The 17,866-nt window shown below is 39.7% G+C and overlaps 1 protein-coding gene across 1 annotated transcript in view; it reads right to left on the bottom strand.

Annotated features, from left to right (window-relative positions):
- ABCA13 (ATP binding cassette subfamily A member 13) overlaps positions 1 to 17,866 on the bottom strand; it is a 471,542-nt gene that overhangs the window by 134,971 nt on the left and 318,705 nt on the right. Inside the window, 2 exon segments of the mRNA XM_031013046.3 lie at positions 1,530 to 1,707; positions 3,189 to 3,243. Coding sequence (XP_030868906.2) covers positions 1,530 to 1,707; positions 3,189 to 3,243 — 233 coding nt within the window.

Raw genomic sequence — 17,866 nt, 5'->3', positions numbered from 1 at the left:
ACATCACAGAGTAAAGAAGAGTCAGACTGAGTGGGAGGCATAAAGAGATAATAAACTAAGGGTGCTGAAAAGAAGGAAGATTCTGGGGTTTTGGAGACTTTGAAAGCCCCATGGTGTCCTAGAAGCATGGCCCCCTGTGTGTTGTGATTCTCTCTTGCCACACACTTCTTCCCTTTTATCTGGGAAAGTTGTGGCCCTTAGACACTGTTAAATGACAGACGGCAGAGAGACAAGTAGCCAGCAGCAGTGTGTAGCTCTGGGAACAAAACTGGACCAGGAGACAGAGGCTGGCACTGAGAAGCCATCTCTGTACCAACTAGATGTAAAATCTTGGACAAGTCACTTCCACTTCCCTGCCTTCAAGTGTCCCTCAGTAAAGATAAGGGTTTAAAGACCCAGAATTTGTCAATCTTGGTTAAGATTCATAAATCACCTTGAGTACCTAGTAAAACACAGACCTCCAAGTCCCCCCAGTCCTATTGAATAGAATCTCGAAGGATAGGCCCTTGGGAATTCTTATTGTTACCAAATGTCCCAGGTGATATCTATCACCAGGCAGGTTCAGGGAAACCTCTGATTAAATTAAATGAACTCCTGAAATGTTAGGTAACTTAGGTGTGACCCCAATAAATTGTACTTTCAAAACAAAACAAAAATCCAAGTTACACAATCAAAAGAAAGTAAATTAGCTAAATTCTAAGCCAGCTCAAAGAAATAAACCTTACAGGAAAGCAACATGTTAATATGCAGAAATTTGTGCCTGGTGTAGCACAGCTCGGACAGCACCTAGTGCATGGAAGGTGCTCAGTAAATGGTTGACCTCCGGCCTTCCACTGACTTATGTATGATTTTCTGTATCACAAGATGAATCATATGTATGAGGGCAAGGATATCACTTTCCTACAAAGTAAAGACAGCTCCACCAGAGAACAATGACAGTAGATATTGACCACTAAGAACAACTTATCATATAAGATGCTTTTTTTTACTTAAGATAAATGTCCTGAGGAATAGGGAACACCTAGACAAAGCATCTGTTATTGTCCCCCAGGATGGCAGACATTGATCTGGCGGGTTTCCATCGGGGAACTGAGTGCATTCCAAAAATGCTAATAATACCCGCCATACCTATTAGGCAATGAGGCACAGGTCTCACAGGAGGGGATGTTAAGCATGCAGATGAAAGATCATTTCTAATGATTTTTATCACCTCATCTGCTACCCCGTTTGAAAAGAGCATAGTAAAGGTGATAATTTTCTCATCTTCTCAATAAGAAACTTTGCATCTTTGTAAAGTTCTATAATTTCCCAGTTCTCCAGCCTGAAGCTTATCAGTCTTCCCCTTATGAACCAATTCTATGGTGATCAGTAAAGGTGACTTAATCTGAAATGCTCTTATCAATAAGATGACCCCTTTTTGTGGACACTCCAAGGCAGCCAGGGCCCCAACGCCCCCCTCCATCCCTCCATACACGCACTATTTAGATCACTATTGTGGAGGCACACAGAATCTCATTCCCAAATCCTACCATGTCATATAGGAAGTTTGTGAACCAGTACATCCTGTAGCCAAGGCCACTTATGTGCTGCAACCTTTTGGCTCCAATCACTCTGTCCCTCACCACGGAGCTGCCGATGGATGCAGACAGGATTGAGAATCCCAGCACGATGCAGAGGGCCACTCCACACTGACGGATGCTCTCCAGGCTGCGGGTGGAACAGAGCAGCTCTCAGGCACCTGACGAAGAACACAAGCCTTCTTTGCTAATAACAATCAGCAATTATGACAGCAGTGAAAACTGCTAATTAAAAATTCATAATCAGCCAGGCATGTTGGCTAAGGGCATGGATTCCCTCATTAAATCCCCTCAGCCACCTTTTGAGACATGGATGACTAAGCTCAGTTTACAGAAGACATAACTGAGGAGCACAGTTTGAGGGCATTTCGGAGTCTTCTTGTGTCAAAATCTGCTCTTCACCATTGAGCCTGACTCCCAATTAAGATGAAAGATATCCTCTGAGCAGCATCCGGGTAAGCTGTGACCTTTGCCCACACAGGGACTGCTTTGCAATACAGTAGCACCTGCCAGAGAGGAGCCTTCACTACAGCTCCACACTGCACTGGCCCATCTCTGAATTTAGTCACATGAAATACCAAGGAGATTTTGCAATAGATTGAGGTGCTTTGTAATATTATACACTGTATATTTTCTTAGTAATTGTTTTACCTGGAGCACTACTACTTTTACTCAAGTCAATTGCTGCCTCCTCTCAACTCCTTTAGGAACAGTCAGACCACAGATGGTCTTTCAGGAGGCCGACACGATGGAACTCCTCAGCACAAGTCATCTGCTGTGCCATGCCTTCTGCTCCATTGTGTCACATTCTACAACAGATATCAGCTAGCCTACTCTTGGAATTCTGGAAGGTGTCAGACACTGTTAAAGCTAGAACCCTGAAAATCATTATGTGAACGTGAGGACAAGCTGCAACCCAACCGGTGCTTCCTGCCAGTTCCTGCCAGATTAACAACTTGAGCAGAGAATGCCCATTAAGCAGATTTGCATTCTGCAACTTAATTTGGTAGGTCATAAAAAGTTTTTCAAAAATACCCACTTTTATTATCGACTTTTAATTAAAAGTTTGTCAACCATATAATAGAGAAGGGAGATGGGGGAGAAAAAGAGAAGACAGGTGGAAGCATGCTACCCTTTACAAAGACAGTGAGAACTGACACAGAATTCTGTACCTGAAGAGCTCTGGCCTTATCCCCACCCATGTCTCCATCTGGATCAGGAGGAAAATCTTGCATGAGAAATATTCATGGAGGCATTACTGCGTTTATGTACATGAATGCAATGTTTATGATTTTAACACCAAAAACTCTTCAGAAGATGTACAGTCCCATAAGTTTCTGGTAAATCATTCCCTTAGAAGAATTTCTGCTTAGAAGTACAGTCGCATGACAAACTCATCTGTTTTAAGCTCAGTCAATGTACTGCCTCTCTTAATAGTCGTTTTTCTCACACTTTGCAAAGAAATGCCCAAGTCCTGTGGGCATTTCCTGCTAACTCTATAAGCCATCTCTTGGGGCAAATGCAAAAGAGAGACCAAAGTCATCCCTAAGTAACACAAAGATTTTCTTCCATAGTCAGGGTCACACACCCCTCAGCATTCCATCAACTCACATCTTGTCCTCGTTCAGCAAGGCCCCTCCGTATGGGTGGCTGTAGAGTGTTATTCCTGTGAAAGACAAATTGAAAAGTGGGCCTTCAGCCTGCTCCTGCATGGTGAATCGCAGCTCATCTACAGGCTATGCAGATTCCCTGTGCCATCACAATGTATCCTGCTTGCTTTGCCCAGGCCCTGGCCAATTAGCAGAAAAGAACGGCAAATTCCATTGTGAAATTCAGCAAATATGTGCTGGGATTTCTGTCATTGCTGTTGTTGTCAAACATAACCAGCATGAATTGTTCATGCTTTACATGACAGGCCCTATGTTCATAGGTTCTCATATTTTATTGTGTAATCCTCATAAGTATCCCATAGCCTATGTTTGCAGAGAGGAAACATACTCAGGCTAAGTAACAATATGCAAAGAAGACTATTTGATATGAATCAGATCAATATTCACCTCTAGATCAAGCCACGTCTAGATAGATAGATAACTGGACTGTTTCACTGAACCAATTTTGGTTTTGGAGTTGTTTATTTTGTTTTGCTTTGTTTGCTTTCTTGGGCTTGTGCATGTGTGTGATGCCAGCAGCCAAAATGAAGAAACTGCCATCAGCTTATCAATTAAAAGGATTTTATTATAAGAGCTGTTTATAATATCACAGAGTGGGACAGTGCTTCCCCAGAAATTCTAGTCAATATTGTGTCAAGAAGAACTCCATAAATAAAGTTGGTTCGTGTTTTATCTTGGACATTGTGGACTGTGAGAGTAATCAGGTTTCCTTTGCCTAATTGGTTGTGTTAGTGATTGGAGTCAAATGTGGCTTGTATGTGGAGGCCATTACCAAAGGCACAAATCCTTGCTCCATTTCATGTTGCCAGTCCTAGATTTTGCTTATTTTTCTTTTGGCTCACCTTTAATTTACCCTATCATCTGTATTTTAATTTATACTATCACCTGTATTTTAATTCATCTTATCGGTACTATTTTATCGGCATTGCTTTATGAGAGCACATTAAATCCTTACTGAAACATCATGGGGTATAAGTAAGCCGACAAAAAAGGTACAGAGTTGGAACAGGCTACAGTGCTCCAAACTTCCAACAGCTTTGCGACCAGGCATCTGGACTTCTGTCCCTTTGCCACCTGCTCTTCTCCCCAGCTATGCTAGCCTTTTTTTTCCTTCTATTGGGAACTCAGCCATGTACTAAGGCAAGTTCCAGCTCATAAAAGCAACAACAGTAGGAGCTGTTGGTTCAGCAAATCCACTGTACAGTTTTCCAGAATAAATTTTTTTGATTATAAATTAATACTGTCCAGATATTCTGGTCCAGGCTCGCAGTGTATGTGCCTGACACCTGCTGTGTCGCTTCCTGGATCCTGGACTTACCACATTCATCATGAACTGAATTGTGCGGTCTTGATCCCTCACCTGTCTGGACCAATAACACCCACCAGTCTTTCTCCTATGTGTCTTTCTTTCACCAAGCTTTACTTCTAGCCTACACCTCATGGGGCCTGCCAGTCCTGTCCTTCCTAGCTAAAGTGTTGACTCACAGGCAGCTTCTCACTTGATGTGCAGCCCAATGTCAACCAACCTTATCAGGAGGTCGGAAAAAGCCACACGACATTAGACGGTGTTTATAAAGTATCAGATCCTGCCAAAGTATGGCCCGTGGACCACTGGTGCTGTGGAGTATATTTGCAATGTTGTGTGCTCTTCTAGACTCTACGTAAGAATGAGAACACTCTAGATTAAGAGGATCCAGAGAAATGTGGTTAGCTGAGTACATGTCTTCGAATTATATTATTTGAGGAACACAGTAGAATACTGAAATTGTTTAACCTAAATATACACACACACACCCTGGGGCAAATATCCCCATCATCTTCCCAGTCACCCAGGCTCAAAAAACACTAAGTCCTCCCCATCTCCCTGCTCTTCTTCACCCCACACATCCAAGAAGTTGCCGAGTCCTGTTACTTTCACGTGAACTCCATCCTCGCAGTGCCAGGCCTCACTCACAAACATGTGCATCCCTGCTCAGCTCACCTCTCCGCACACTCATGAATCCCTCACCCAGAAAGCCTAGAGAACTTCCAGAAAGAAATAGAAAAATATAGAGCCCATATTCTTTACCTAGACACAGATCTCCTTTAAAATCAAATCCAATCTTTGTATTCTCCCACTGCTCCCATTTGAAAAGCTGGATTGCTATCATTTCCCCAAACTCTATGGCTGCAGGCATATGTCGTCATTTGCTTATGCTTCCTGTCCAACCCTGCTGACACCCCACTCCTGCCTCATGTCTGTCCAACGCTGAATTAAATTTCCTTGGTTTTCAATTATTATTGCTTTCATTTTGTTTGTTTTGTTTCCAGCTTTATTCAGGTATAACTGACAAATAATAATTGCAAACATTTAAGGTGTACAATGTAATGTTTTGATATATGTATACATTACAAAATGATTATCACAATTTTTATCCTGCTGGTGGGAATGTAAATTAGTACAGCCATTATGGAAAACAGTATAGGGGGCCTCAGAAAATTAAAAATAGATCTACCATATGCTCCAGCAAACCCATTTCTAGATGTATGTCAAAAAATAAAGTAAAATAAAATATTATCTTGAAGAGATATCTGCAGGCCCATGTGCATTGCAGCATTATTCACAATAGCCAAGATATGAAAATAACCTGTGTCTGTTGATAAATGAATGGATACAGAAAATATAAGATAGATATTCATGCACATAATGGAACATTACTCAGCTTCAAAAGAGAAGGAAATCCTGTCTTGGAGACAACATGAATGAACATGAAAGACATTATGTTAAGAGAAATAAGTCAGGCAAAGAAAGACAAACACTGCAAAATCTCATTTATGTGTGGAACTTTTAAAAGTCAAATTCACAGAAAGAGAGAGTAGAAGGCTGTCACCTCAGGCCAGGGGAAAGAGGCAATGGGGAGATGTTAGTCAAAGGATACAAAATTCCAGACATAAGATAAATAAAGCCTGGGCATGGTAGCTCACACCTGTAATCTCAGCCCTTTGGGAGGCCAAGGAAGGAAGATTGCTTAAGCCCAAGAGTTTGAGGCCAGCCTGGACAACATGGAGAGACCCCATTTCTACCAAACAAATTGTTTTAATTATCAGGGCATGGTGGCATGCAACTGTAGTGGCAGCTACTTGAAAGGCTGAGGTGGGAGGACTGCTTGAGCCCAGGAGTTTGAGGCTGCAGTGAACCATGATTGCGCCACTGCATTCCAGCCTGGGCAACAGAGTGAGACCTCATCTCTCTCAATAAATAAATACATACATAAGTAAATATGTAAATAAGTTCTGGAGACCTAATGTATAGCATGGCAACTACAGTTAATAATGTTTTGCATACTAAACATTTGCTGAGAAATTAGATCTTAGTTATCCTCACAAAAAAAGGATTAATTAAATTTTCAGGAGTATGAAGATGGGCAAAAAGGAGGAGAGGAAAATCTCAAACTCTAAGTCCTTTCAAACTTGTGAGCAGAGAGAAAGGGTTGGTAGCCAGAAATACACAAAAATTAGCCTGTAGCCATGTGCTGTATGCTGTTTAGGACATTAGACTATTTGTATAAATTCTGATAGAGCAACTATGTCACATCAGAATTATTATGCCTGTTTACAGAAGCAGTATCTGAAGCACAGATATTTAGGAAATGTTCCTATAGACTGACAGCTATGACACAGCTGAGATTCAGGCCTTAGTCTGCAGACACCACAACCATTTCCCTGCCAGCATATCATACACCTTTCTTCAGCACACGTGTCTGGTTTTCCTAAGACTATAGCCATATAGTGGGAAGGATACAGGGCTGGAGGTTGAAGGCCTCTGTTCTATTCATTCTGCAGTGAAAAGCTGCCAAAAGAACACTGCTGTTTCTGTGGGGAGCTCAATAATAAAATATTAAACTACCAAGGTTGGATCTTTATTTGATCAAGTCGCATAAATACCTTTTCTTACCTTAAACCGTGACAGTCACTGCTGAAAGATTAAAAACAGTGCTCTCATATTTGCTTTCTGTATCCTAGTTCCTCTGTTATGAATTTATTGCCCTTCATTTTAGCACATTTCCTGGATTTGTCTCATTCTTTTAGGGTTCTCATCTAGGAGGCGAGAGTACATCTGGTCTCCCATCTCGCTGGTGAAATGATTGACTGCTCCTGTAGTTAGTAATTCCCCAACGTGCCAGACCCTCTCCTGGAAGTTTTCATAATACATTTTCTCATTCAGTAATCTGATGGTGAAATTGTGTTAAGGAAGCTAGTATACTATGCACAGTTCTTTGTAAGTCAGCTTTCAGTATTTTAGAATTATACATTCTTTTAGGAAAATGAAATCCCATGAAGTGGTCTAGCTTGGACAGGCCCTTGTGTTCCAGAAGCAGAAACAGAATCAGAGGAATGTTGTGACTTTTCCTGGAGTTTAGAACCTGCTCCTGACACAGGCAGAACCCACATGTCTGGAGTCACAGGTATGTGTCTCTCTCATCAAATCACCTACTAACATACAGAGCACTGAAAATCCTGCCTCTACAATGAGCCGCAATGGATCCCAATGACAGCATAACATAGAAATGAAAACCTCAACTATGACAGCAGAAGAGAGCAGCTGATAAATTTCACATAATGAACTTCAGGAGAGAGCCCACTGATGGCAGCCATCCTGCCTTTTCCGATTTTTTGCACATAGCTGTAATCTTCCATGAGCTCTGTCTCCACTTAGGTCTTAGAAGTAAAAAACCACTGGTGCAAATACTTGAACCCCCCCAAACTACAGTGGCTGCCTCTCTCTTCCTAGGTCCCTTACTCATAAATAATTCAGAGGGGCCACAGATTTTCATTTGGCACGGGCTTTAGAGTCCTATAATTTACAAGATTGTCATAGAGTAAATATTTAAAGACACTCTATTAAAGAACACACTGATCTACAGTTCCACTCACGGGGCCCTCTAGGGAATCCTCATGGCCTTGGAATGGGGCCTTTCTGCTTAGTGCTCAGAGCTCCTGGACAATTCCTAAGCATTTTGGGGCTTAACATTCCCATGTTTTCACTCTGAAATTAAAAAATTATCTTTCAAAGCTAATACACAGAGAATGAGAGGGCTTAGACCACAGTGTTTAGGAAAATAATGTCATCAAGTAAGTAGAGAAAACCCTGCACCTGCTGTTAGTCTTGAGTTCACTCCCCACCTCCCTCCACTGGACATTGACCACCAGCTTTTATAAGAAAACAGCCTGCCCCTGTCAGGCCAAGGGTTAAAGAATGTTCTGACTTTGTTATGATTTTGGTGGTGAAAACCGGGGCACTGGACAGTAATTGAGTTTCACCAAGGGTCAAATAGAGATTTGATTCCTCTTCCTTCACAGAATCGAGAATTCATTCAACACGTATCTTTTCCCTGCCCATTATGCCGCAGCAGTCTGATGGGAGGGACACACCATGGTGAGGGTACTATAGCCCACTCACAGGACTATGTCCTGTGTAAGGTCACCTAAGAGGTTGGGTGCAGCAGGGTGGGAGGAAGTCGGGGAGCTTTCTAAGGAAAGGTAGATTCCAGATGCACACGATACCCCAGCACAGGGCTGGAGTGCAAGGAAAGTACAGTCCTACAGGGCTGCCCTGGAGCTTCAGTGGGAAGACTGGAGGGGTGGCAGAGAGTTGCAGGGTGAAACCCATGCAATGTTTTGGTTTAGGAACACTGGGTGAACTTTTCATTTTTATCTTGCAATTTAGCTTATCAATCACTACATTAGATGTTTTTAGAATCATAGTCATTCGTTGAAAGCAGCTGCATAGAATTAAACATACATTAAAAATCAAGCGAATATATCTTTAAATTGGTGCTAAAAAGATTTTACTCTTATTTTTCAAAAAGGAAGATGGACTTGGAGTTATTTAAATAAATAATGGATATTTTCTCAAAAATAAAAGTAATGAATAAAGAAAGAACAAACAAGACACAGGTGGAAGCTTACTCTACCTAAGGGTCCTTGGTTGTCCTAGATCCCTGAGCAAAAAGCAGCAGGTAGGAGCAATTGCAACCGCATGGGCTCCCCCTCACACTACCCTGCACCTTCCCATGATACCCCTTGTTCTTTAAAATTATAAAACATTAGAAAGCAGAACTCTCTTCATGGATCCAAAGAAAGAGAGGATAGCTATGCCCTGTCTCATAAAGAGGAATCCTACGAGACGTGATGGAGTCTACTGTAGAGGAAGTGTAGCCGAGGTTGGTGAGTGGGTGCAGGTAAGGAACTGAGGCATAAGCTTACTCTACTAACTTATCTGAGGTCAAGCATAATTGGTACCAGAGTAAGAACTACAACCCTGATTTTCTGGATACCAGTCTGATCAATTTCCTATGAGACTAGGAAAATCATTTGCAGTCTTTGATACCCTTGCTGTAAAAAACACATTATTGCAATGGACAATCTCTGTAATTGGGTTGTAGATTTCACTGTATGTTGAGCACTCAGTACTCTAGGTAGGTAACAATTGTATTGTGATATAATCTTGAGACAATGATGTTGGTAAAAGGTCCAAGGCTCCTAAGTAAAAGGGGCATAGTTTCAACACCAGAATTGAGTAGAAGAATCTCACTGAAGTCTTTACGACATTACTTCACAAGTTTTCAGAAATGACGTTTCAAAATGTACATGTTGAGTACATTTGAATAATTTTTCTTTGTTTGATTGTTCTTATCATTTATATTCCAGCTTTTCTTTCCAGGAATTGGCCCACAGCAATGTATGAATGTACAAAATTAGTTTTCTCATTATGGCTACATCTGTTATGGTTTCCAGACTCTGTTTATTTGTCATTGGTAAAAATGCACATCTGTGCTTTTGTCCAATATCCATTATGATAGCAAGATACTTAACATGTCTCCAATTCAAGTACTCACTTTCGGGTTCATTACTCCTATAAAATGTATATCTTTAGAAGTATTAATGCCCAGATGTCTGTAAGCATCTACCAAAAGGAAAAACTTGTCTTATCATCAATATATGTGGAAAGTTTACGTTGTTTTAATTAATTCATTATGAGATATCAGTGAAATATGTAAGGGTAAAAAGTTAATTCAATCTAACAAACTATTAAAAGAAATATATGCGTTCTTCTGACTACAAGGCATTTTGATGACTTTCTCTCTCTCTTCCTCAATCTATCCTGAAAAAATGTATTTTTCTCAATATTAATTATTACTCTTATGAGTAATAGATGCCAATTGTAGAAGGGTTTTAAATTTTAAAATAGGGTAAAGAATAAGATTAAAATAACTTATAATCCTATCCAAAACCAATCAGAAGTAATCACTGTTTGCATTTGGATCTTAATTCTGTTGAGAATTTTCTCTAAATGTATGCATTATTATTAAGTTTTATATTACATACCTTCAGTTTAATGGTAATTCTTGATCTTCCATTAATTTTTCACCACATGCATGCAAACATTTGCATAATCTATGTCCTTCACTACAACCGGTGCTCACCCAAGTTCTTTTCTTCATTGTGTGCATTCAATATTTTCATGATCTTCCTTTCAGTTAATATCTCAAATAACTACCTCCTGGCATTCTTTTTAATGGACAATATGTCTACAGTATATTTTTGAGCCACATTCTACATGAGCATATCTCTGTGGCCTGTGTACTTTATGGGAAACATCTTCACTAGGTGCAGAATGTGGGGAGTATAGCCTTTTCTTTCCATATTCCATAGGTGCTATTCTATTATTCTTTGCCTTTGAGGTTGTGGTTAATATGTCAGAGATAGTCCTCCTAGATGGAGCAGCCCCAGTTCTGCCAAGTCCTCATTTTTACAATAAAAAACTGCTGGACATAACACAACAAACAGAAATAGGAAGATTCTGGGGTGCAAACAAGATGATGGTGCCCTGAGACTATAAGACTTCAACAATACAACAGTAAATATTCTGGCTTCCTTATCACCTCACATATATCCTGAACAAGGCATTACCAAAGTCTCCAAATTGAAACTCAACTAGTACAAATAAGAAAGGCTCCCAAAAATAAAAAACCCAAGGACCCAGAAAAGAGTGGTCTAACAAAAGAACTACTTTTTAGCAATATCTGCCTTACTCTAGGCAAACACCACCAGCAAAACTGTCCCCACCATCTCAGGTTTCAGCAGGGCCCATTGGGTAGTGAATGTTCCACTCCCCACCTGACAGAGACAAGGGGCACAGTGGTTTTCTCACTGGGGTCCTGAGGCAAGTTGAGACTCCATCCCCACCTGGTAGCAATGAGACTTCACAAAGCAGAGTGAGACAGGGCTAGCCGCCACTCTACTTCTCATGTCACGAGGGACCAACGAAGAGCTGAGCCTCCACATCTACCTGACAGCAATGAGACTGAACCCAGAAGCGCAGAATACGGCTACTCAGTACCCTGGTTCCACCACTGCCCCCACCCCAGTGGCAGCAGGGCACAGAGGGATGCCAAGCATCCATTCCCATCTGGCTTCGATGAGACTAAAGAATACTTTCAAAGTGAGCTAGCTGGTACTTCACTACCTGTCCCCAGCGTCATCAGGGCCCAATGGGGAGCAGACTCTACTCCCCGCCTCACTTAGAGACAATGAGACAGCATGAGTCAGTGCCTCATTTACCATGAATGTGTCAGTGAGGCTGGTGGGCGATCTGATCCCACTCATCTGCACAAAAGCAGTGTAAGTCAGTTCTCCACCTTTGCCTAGCCAGGGTGGTGTCATCAGGCCCACAGGGAATCAAAACATATACATCTAGGTGGCTCTCATATAATTCCTCAACAGAGGGCTTGCCTGCTAGGAAAAGGGATCCAGAGTCACATATTACAGTTTCCAAAATGCCTAGGATACAACTGAAAATAATCCTTCACAACAAGAGCCAGAATATTACCAGTTGAAAAAGGCAATAAAAAAATGGTAATCTCAAAATGAACTGAATGTTGAAATTATCTGACAATATGTATCATAAAGATGCTTCAAAAAGTAATTTTGAATTTTCCTTAAATATGAAAAACAAATTAAAATCTCACTAGAAAATATAAATGATTAAAAAATGAATGAAAATTCTAGAACTAAAATATACAATGACAGAAATTAAAACCCACTGGACATGCTCCACAGTTGAGTGCAGCTAAAAAAGAAGAGGCTCCATGGACTCGAGATGAAAAAAATAAAACTTATCCAATCTAAATAACATAGAGAAATAAACTTTTTTAAAAATGAGCCTCAGGAAAGAGACCTCTGGGAAAACAATACAAGAGCTAATAATCTTATTACCTGACCTTAGAGAAAAGGGAAAGAGAGAGTGCGGCTGAAAAAGTGTTCAAAGACATAACAGCTGAAAACTTCCCAAGTTTGGCAAAAAAAACCATAAACCTAAAAATCCAAGAGCTAAATAAATCCCAAATAGGATAAAACCAAAGAAAGCCACACCAAGATACATCATAATTAAATTTCTAGAAACTAATAAGTCAACAAAAAAAAATTCTTTAAAGCCATCACAAAGAGAGAAGGAAGAAAATACCAACTAGAATAGTAATGGATTTCTAATTTGAAACCATGGAAGCCAAAAGGAAGTAGCACATTTTTCAAGTGCTGAGCTTTTCTTTAATTGTCAACCATGAATTCTATATTCAGTGAAAATATCTTTCAAGAATCAAGGTGAAATAAAGATCGTATCAGTTGAAAAAAATAAGCAAATTTTTCATTAGCAAACCTACTCTTAATAGCAAAAAGAAGTTACATAAGCACAAAGGGAATCATAACAGGAAAAGGCTTAGAACTTACAAAAGGAAAGATGAACATCAAGATATGTTAAAAATAGAAGTAAATATAATAGACTATTGTTCATCTCATGAGTTTCCTAAGTCATATTTGGTGACTTAACTAAGAATTAGAACACCATCTGATGTGGTGTGTATAGGAAACACTTAAGACAATAATATTTTAAAGGTAAACAGGGTAAAAGTAAATTGAAGTAAGCTTTCTACACTTCACCCAAGGTAGTAAATAACAATATCAGTAGACTGTGATAAGTCATATATATGTATTATAACACCTAGAAGAACCACTAAGAAAACTAAATGAATGTATATACTTAAAAATACTATAAATAAATCATAATAGAATCCAAAAAAAATGCTCAAGTAACTCATGGAAAGCAAGAAAAGAGAAACGGAGGAAACATAAAACAAATGATTATGTCAGACTTACACCCAAATATATTAGTAATTACCTTAAATGTAATGGTTCCCAAACACCAATTAAAAGGCAGAGATAGGCAGCACAGCTTAAAAAATATGACCTAACAATATACACTCTACACAAAACTCACTTTACACAATGAGATAGGTTGGAAATAAAATAACAGAAAAGATATATTATGTAAACATTAATCAAAAGAAAAAGAGAAGGAGTGACTATGTTGAGATCAGATAAAATAGATTTCACAGCAACTACATTTACTAGTGACAAAGAGGAACACTACATATATGCAAAGGATTAATCTACCAGGAAAATATAATCATCCCAAATGATAAGAGGCTCAATCCACCAGAAATATGTGACCATGCCAAATGTGTACACACATTTGACGTGTACCTCAGAGCTTCAAAATAAATGAAGCAAAAACTGATGAAACTGAAAAAAGAAACAAAGCCACAATTTGGAGACTTTACTACTCTCCTCTCAGCAAACGAAATGTGTCAGTGATGATCTTCAGTGAAGATTCAGTAATCTTCAATGATCAGTGAAGATATGGAACAACAAAACCACACAATCAACCAACAGGATCTAATTGACATATAATGTACATTTCCAACAACAAGAGTAGAATACCTTTTTTTAATCACCCATGGAAGCTTCAAGATAAACAATATCCTGACCATAAAATGAACTTCAACCAATTTAAAATAATTGAAATTATGCAGAGTATGGTCACTGACCGTGATGAACCAAACCAGAAATCAGTAACAGAAAGACCACAGGAAAATCTCAAAAACTTAGAATTTAAACAACATGTTTTGAAATAATCCCTGGGTCAAAGATGAAGTCTCAAGAGAAATTATAAAAAATGTCAGAGGCCAGTCTTATTTTTATTCCTTTGAAACTAATGTGCTTTGACTCATAGCTTTGTAAAAACTTTTTTCTTTATCCTTGAACTTTAGAAAATTCACCAAATTTGTGCATCAATCATTGCTACTGCCATAATACCTAATTCATAAATTTTGATAGAATCATGACAAACTCTTCCAATCCATTGGTACAGAATTATTTTGTTGTTTTGTTTTGTGTTTGATTCATTTTCTTCTTACATCATTCCTTCTTACTTTGTTATTCATCTGCTTTTTTTCTATACCCGATTCCTCTAGCTTTTCCCCTCTGATCAGTTTTACTGTGTCACCTTTTCCCTGTGTGTTCTTAGAGAATACTGCATGTTTGTTCTTTAAGTCAATAATTCTAAGTGAAGAAGAGAGGTTTGTAATCAATCAATAATGTTATTCACTGCATCCAATGAAAATTCATATTTCTATCTTCATCTTAGCTAGCTCCGTTTTTGTAACACACTGCAGCTCAGCCTGGCATTTTCTTCTTATCTTTTATCCTCTCTTTCATAGAGTTCACACATTTTCCTCTATTTATGCAGATATAAACACATCATGAGATGCTCCCCATGAAAACGCCCTCTCAAGGTATGCAATGTCCTCCTCTCTGTGGTTGGGGGATCAGTCCTTGTTCCATACTGGGTTTGATAACTGGCTTTGCTGTCCTTTTGTTTCTTACTCCCTGATTCCAGCAAGGGCAAGCTAGTACTGGTGCTTTGCATTGCTCAGAATCCTCCCTTACCAGGGTGCCCCTTTACCTTCACTCGGGTACCACCAGATCTTCTCTCTCAAACATATCCAAAGCTCTCAAGGGCATGTTGAAGGTTATGGATGCCAGCCGAATTCCAACAGCCAATGCTGTTCATTCAGTAGCTCTATTACAGATCAGAGATTTTCCCCTGTTCTCATGCTCATACTCTCTCATTGTGATTTGGAGATTTTAGCAGGTTTCTCATTTCATCAAAAGCAAAGCAGGAAAATCTACCACGCATGTCATCCACTGCTCCCAGGTTCATTTCATCTCTGTCCCATCATCGTAGCATGCAACATGCACCACCCTTCTCCTTCCTCCCTGGGGTTTGCAGCATACTAATGAGTTGTGGCCCTCCAGGGAATTCCAAAAGAGATATACAAATGGGGAGAAAAGAAAGACAAGAGCTCTTTCTTGTTCTAATACAGAACAGTCCTCCCCTGACACCCAGTAGCCAGGTATCCATCAGGTTCCTTCCTAGCAGTGAGAAGGTGAGTGTGGATATCTCTAAAATGACTCCTAACTTATACTTCTGTCGGTTTTCCTGCTTCAGTGGTCAAAATATGAATCAGCTGGGAAGTTTATCAGTTTAACCCAGTGGTTCTCAAACTTGGTTACCATTAGAATCACCCAAAAACATTAAAAATGCCTGCTGTTAAAGACTTACTCCAAATCAACCAAATCAGAATCTTTGGATAAGCAACATAAATCAATATTTTTTAAATGCTTAAGTGATTCCAATGTACAGACAGTTTAATGACCATGGATCTGGCTTGTTCATGACATTGCTGAGGTTAATTCCTCCCACATGGTGGCATTTCATTACTGGCATGCCAAGGTTTGGATGAAATTTCAATACGTAGTTGAAGAAGTTTAACCTTTACAACTGCTATCATCACCACCCACAACCACCCCCAATAACACAAAATAAAATAATACTTTATCCCCTTTCATTTTTACTCTATCAGAGGAAGATACCTTCCTATCTACTTAAGCATTTCTATTTAATCTTCTGTTTTCACTTATTCTGTTAATCTTATTAAAAGAAATTTCCTCTTACGTTCATTATTTTATATCTTTATTTAATATTTTAATTTAACAAAATTATGCCAACTTAAAAGGTCCCAATAATGAAAGAAGCAAGTACATATTTTGCTGCATATTTATCTTTATTTTAGAATGTAATTATCATAATGGAATGTACTATAGTAACCCTAAAATATAGTGCAAAAGCAAATTCACTTAAATGATGTATTTATTGAATACCTATGAATAAAGACTTTAGAAAACACAAACATCAGTAGTATAAACACCTTCCATGAAGTGTTTACACTTTTATTAACAAAGGAATGTAAACAAATAATGATAATGTGAAGTATCAACTGCTCTAATGACTGTCTTAGTCTGTTTTCTGTTGCTATAATAGAATACCTGAGACTGGGTTATTTATTTATTTATTTATTGAGACTGTCGCTCAGGCTGGAGTGCAGTGATATTAGCTCACTGCAACCTCTGCCTCCCGGGTTCAAGCAATTCTCCTGCTTCAGCCTCCCAAGTAGCTGGGATTACAGGTGCCCACCATCACGCCCAGCTAATTTTTTATTTTTAGTACAGACAGGGTTTCACCATGTTGGCCAGGCTGGTCTCGAACTCCTGAGTTCAGGTGATACACCTGCCTCAGCCTCCCAAAGTTCTGGGGTTACAGGAATGAGCCACCATGCCCAGCTATAAGACTGGGTAATTTATAAAGAAAAAAAGTTATTTCTTACAGTGTTTGGAGTCTGGGAAGTCCAAGGGCATGGCAACAGCAATAAGTAGCCCACTCCTGAGACACTGACATTAATTCATTCATGACAGAGGAGGCCTCATGACCCAAGCACCTCTCAAAGATTCCTCCTCCCAACACTGTTACACTGCGGACCAAGTTTCCAACACACAGACTTTTGGGAGACACATTTAAAATACAGCAATGACCTAACACAGTGTCTGGGAAATATCTGTCATTATATGAATGCTTGATAAAAATAAATATATGGATGAATTTCATAAGCAAATAACTGTGGGAGAAGAAAGAGAAGCCACTAACTCATCCTGCAGGGGTGGTGAGTATTCCAACAGAGGTGATGTCTGAGATGGGCCTAGAAAGTTGAGCAGAAATGCTTAAGGTGATGCAGGAGAAGACAGGCAGTCTCGGCAGAGGCAATGCAGCTACCAGGCTCACAGGGATGGCAGGGCAGTGATGCAAAGGCCAGCTACATGGAGGGGAAAGTGAGGGGCCATAAGCGAGACATGAGGCTGAGAAGATAGGTCAGGAGCAGCTAGCTGTCTCCTAGAAAGGGCCAGCCTGGGTTCTAAGAAAATAGCTTCTTATCAAGCGGCCTGCATCAGGGTTCAGAAATCTCTAATATTAGAATGTGTACATCTGCTGAAACCTCATCAAAAACCATTGTCATGAGAAGTGTGATATATTGTCCGTGTAGTATAATGATCCGTTCATTCACTTGCTATAGCCTGAATGTCCCCTGAGCCTGGTGCTGTGCGACTGCTGAGACGAACAGGGAGCAAGACACAGCTTCTGTTTTCATGGGATTTACTGAAGTTCCACACTGGGGCAAGGTTTGTTTCACTGTAAGTATTAAGCTAATAGTTCTAGCTCTGTCCATTTCCCACAGGAACAAGCAAGCATCAAGGGATGTGATAAAATATTTTCATCAGAACCCTGCTCGTGGGAGTTCTTCATCGATATTTTGATAATAACTGCCAACACACCTTCCTGTGGTGCTA

The sequence above is a fragment of the Gorilla gorilla genome, chromosome 6 (assembly GCF_029281585.2).
Source record: "Gorilla gorilla gorilla isolate KB3781 chromosome 6, NHGRI_mGorGor1-v2.1_pri, whole genome shotgun sequence".
Taxonomy (NCBI): Eukaryota; Metazoa; Chordata; class Mammalia; order Primates; family Hominidae; genus Gorilla; species Gorilla gorilla.
Note: the sequence above shows the minus strand (reverse complement) of the source record. Positions and strands in the feature narration are given on the sequence as shown.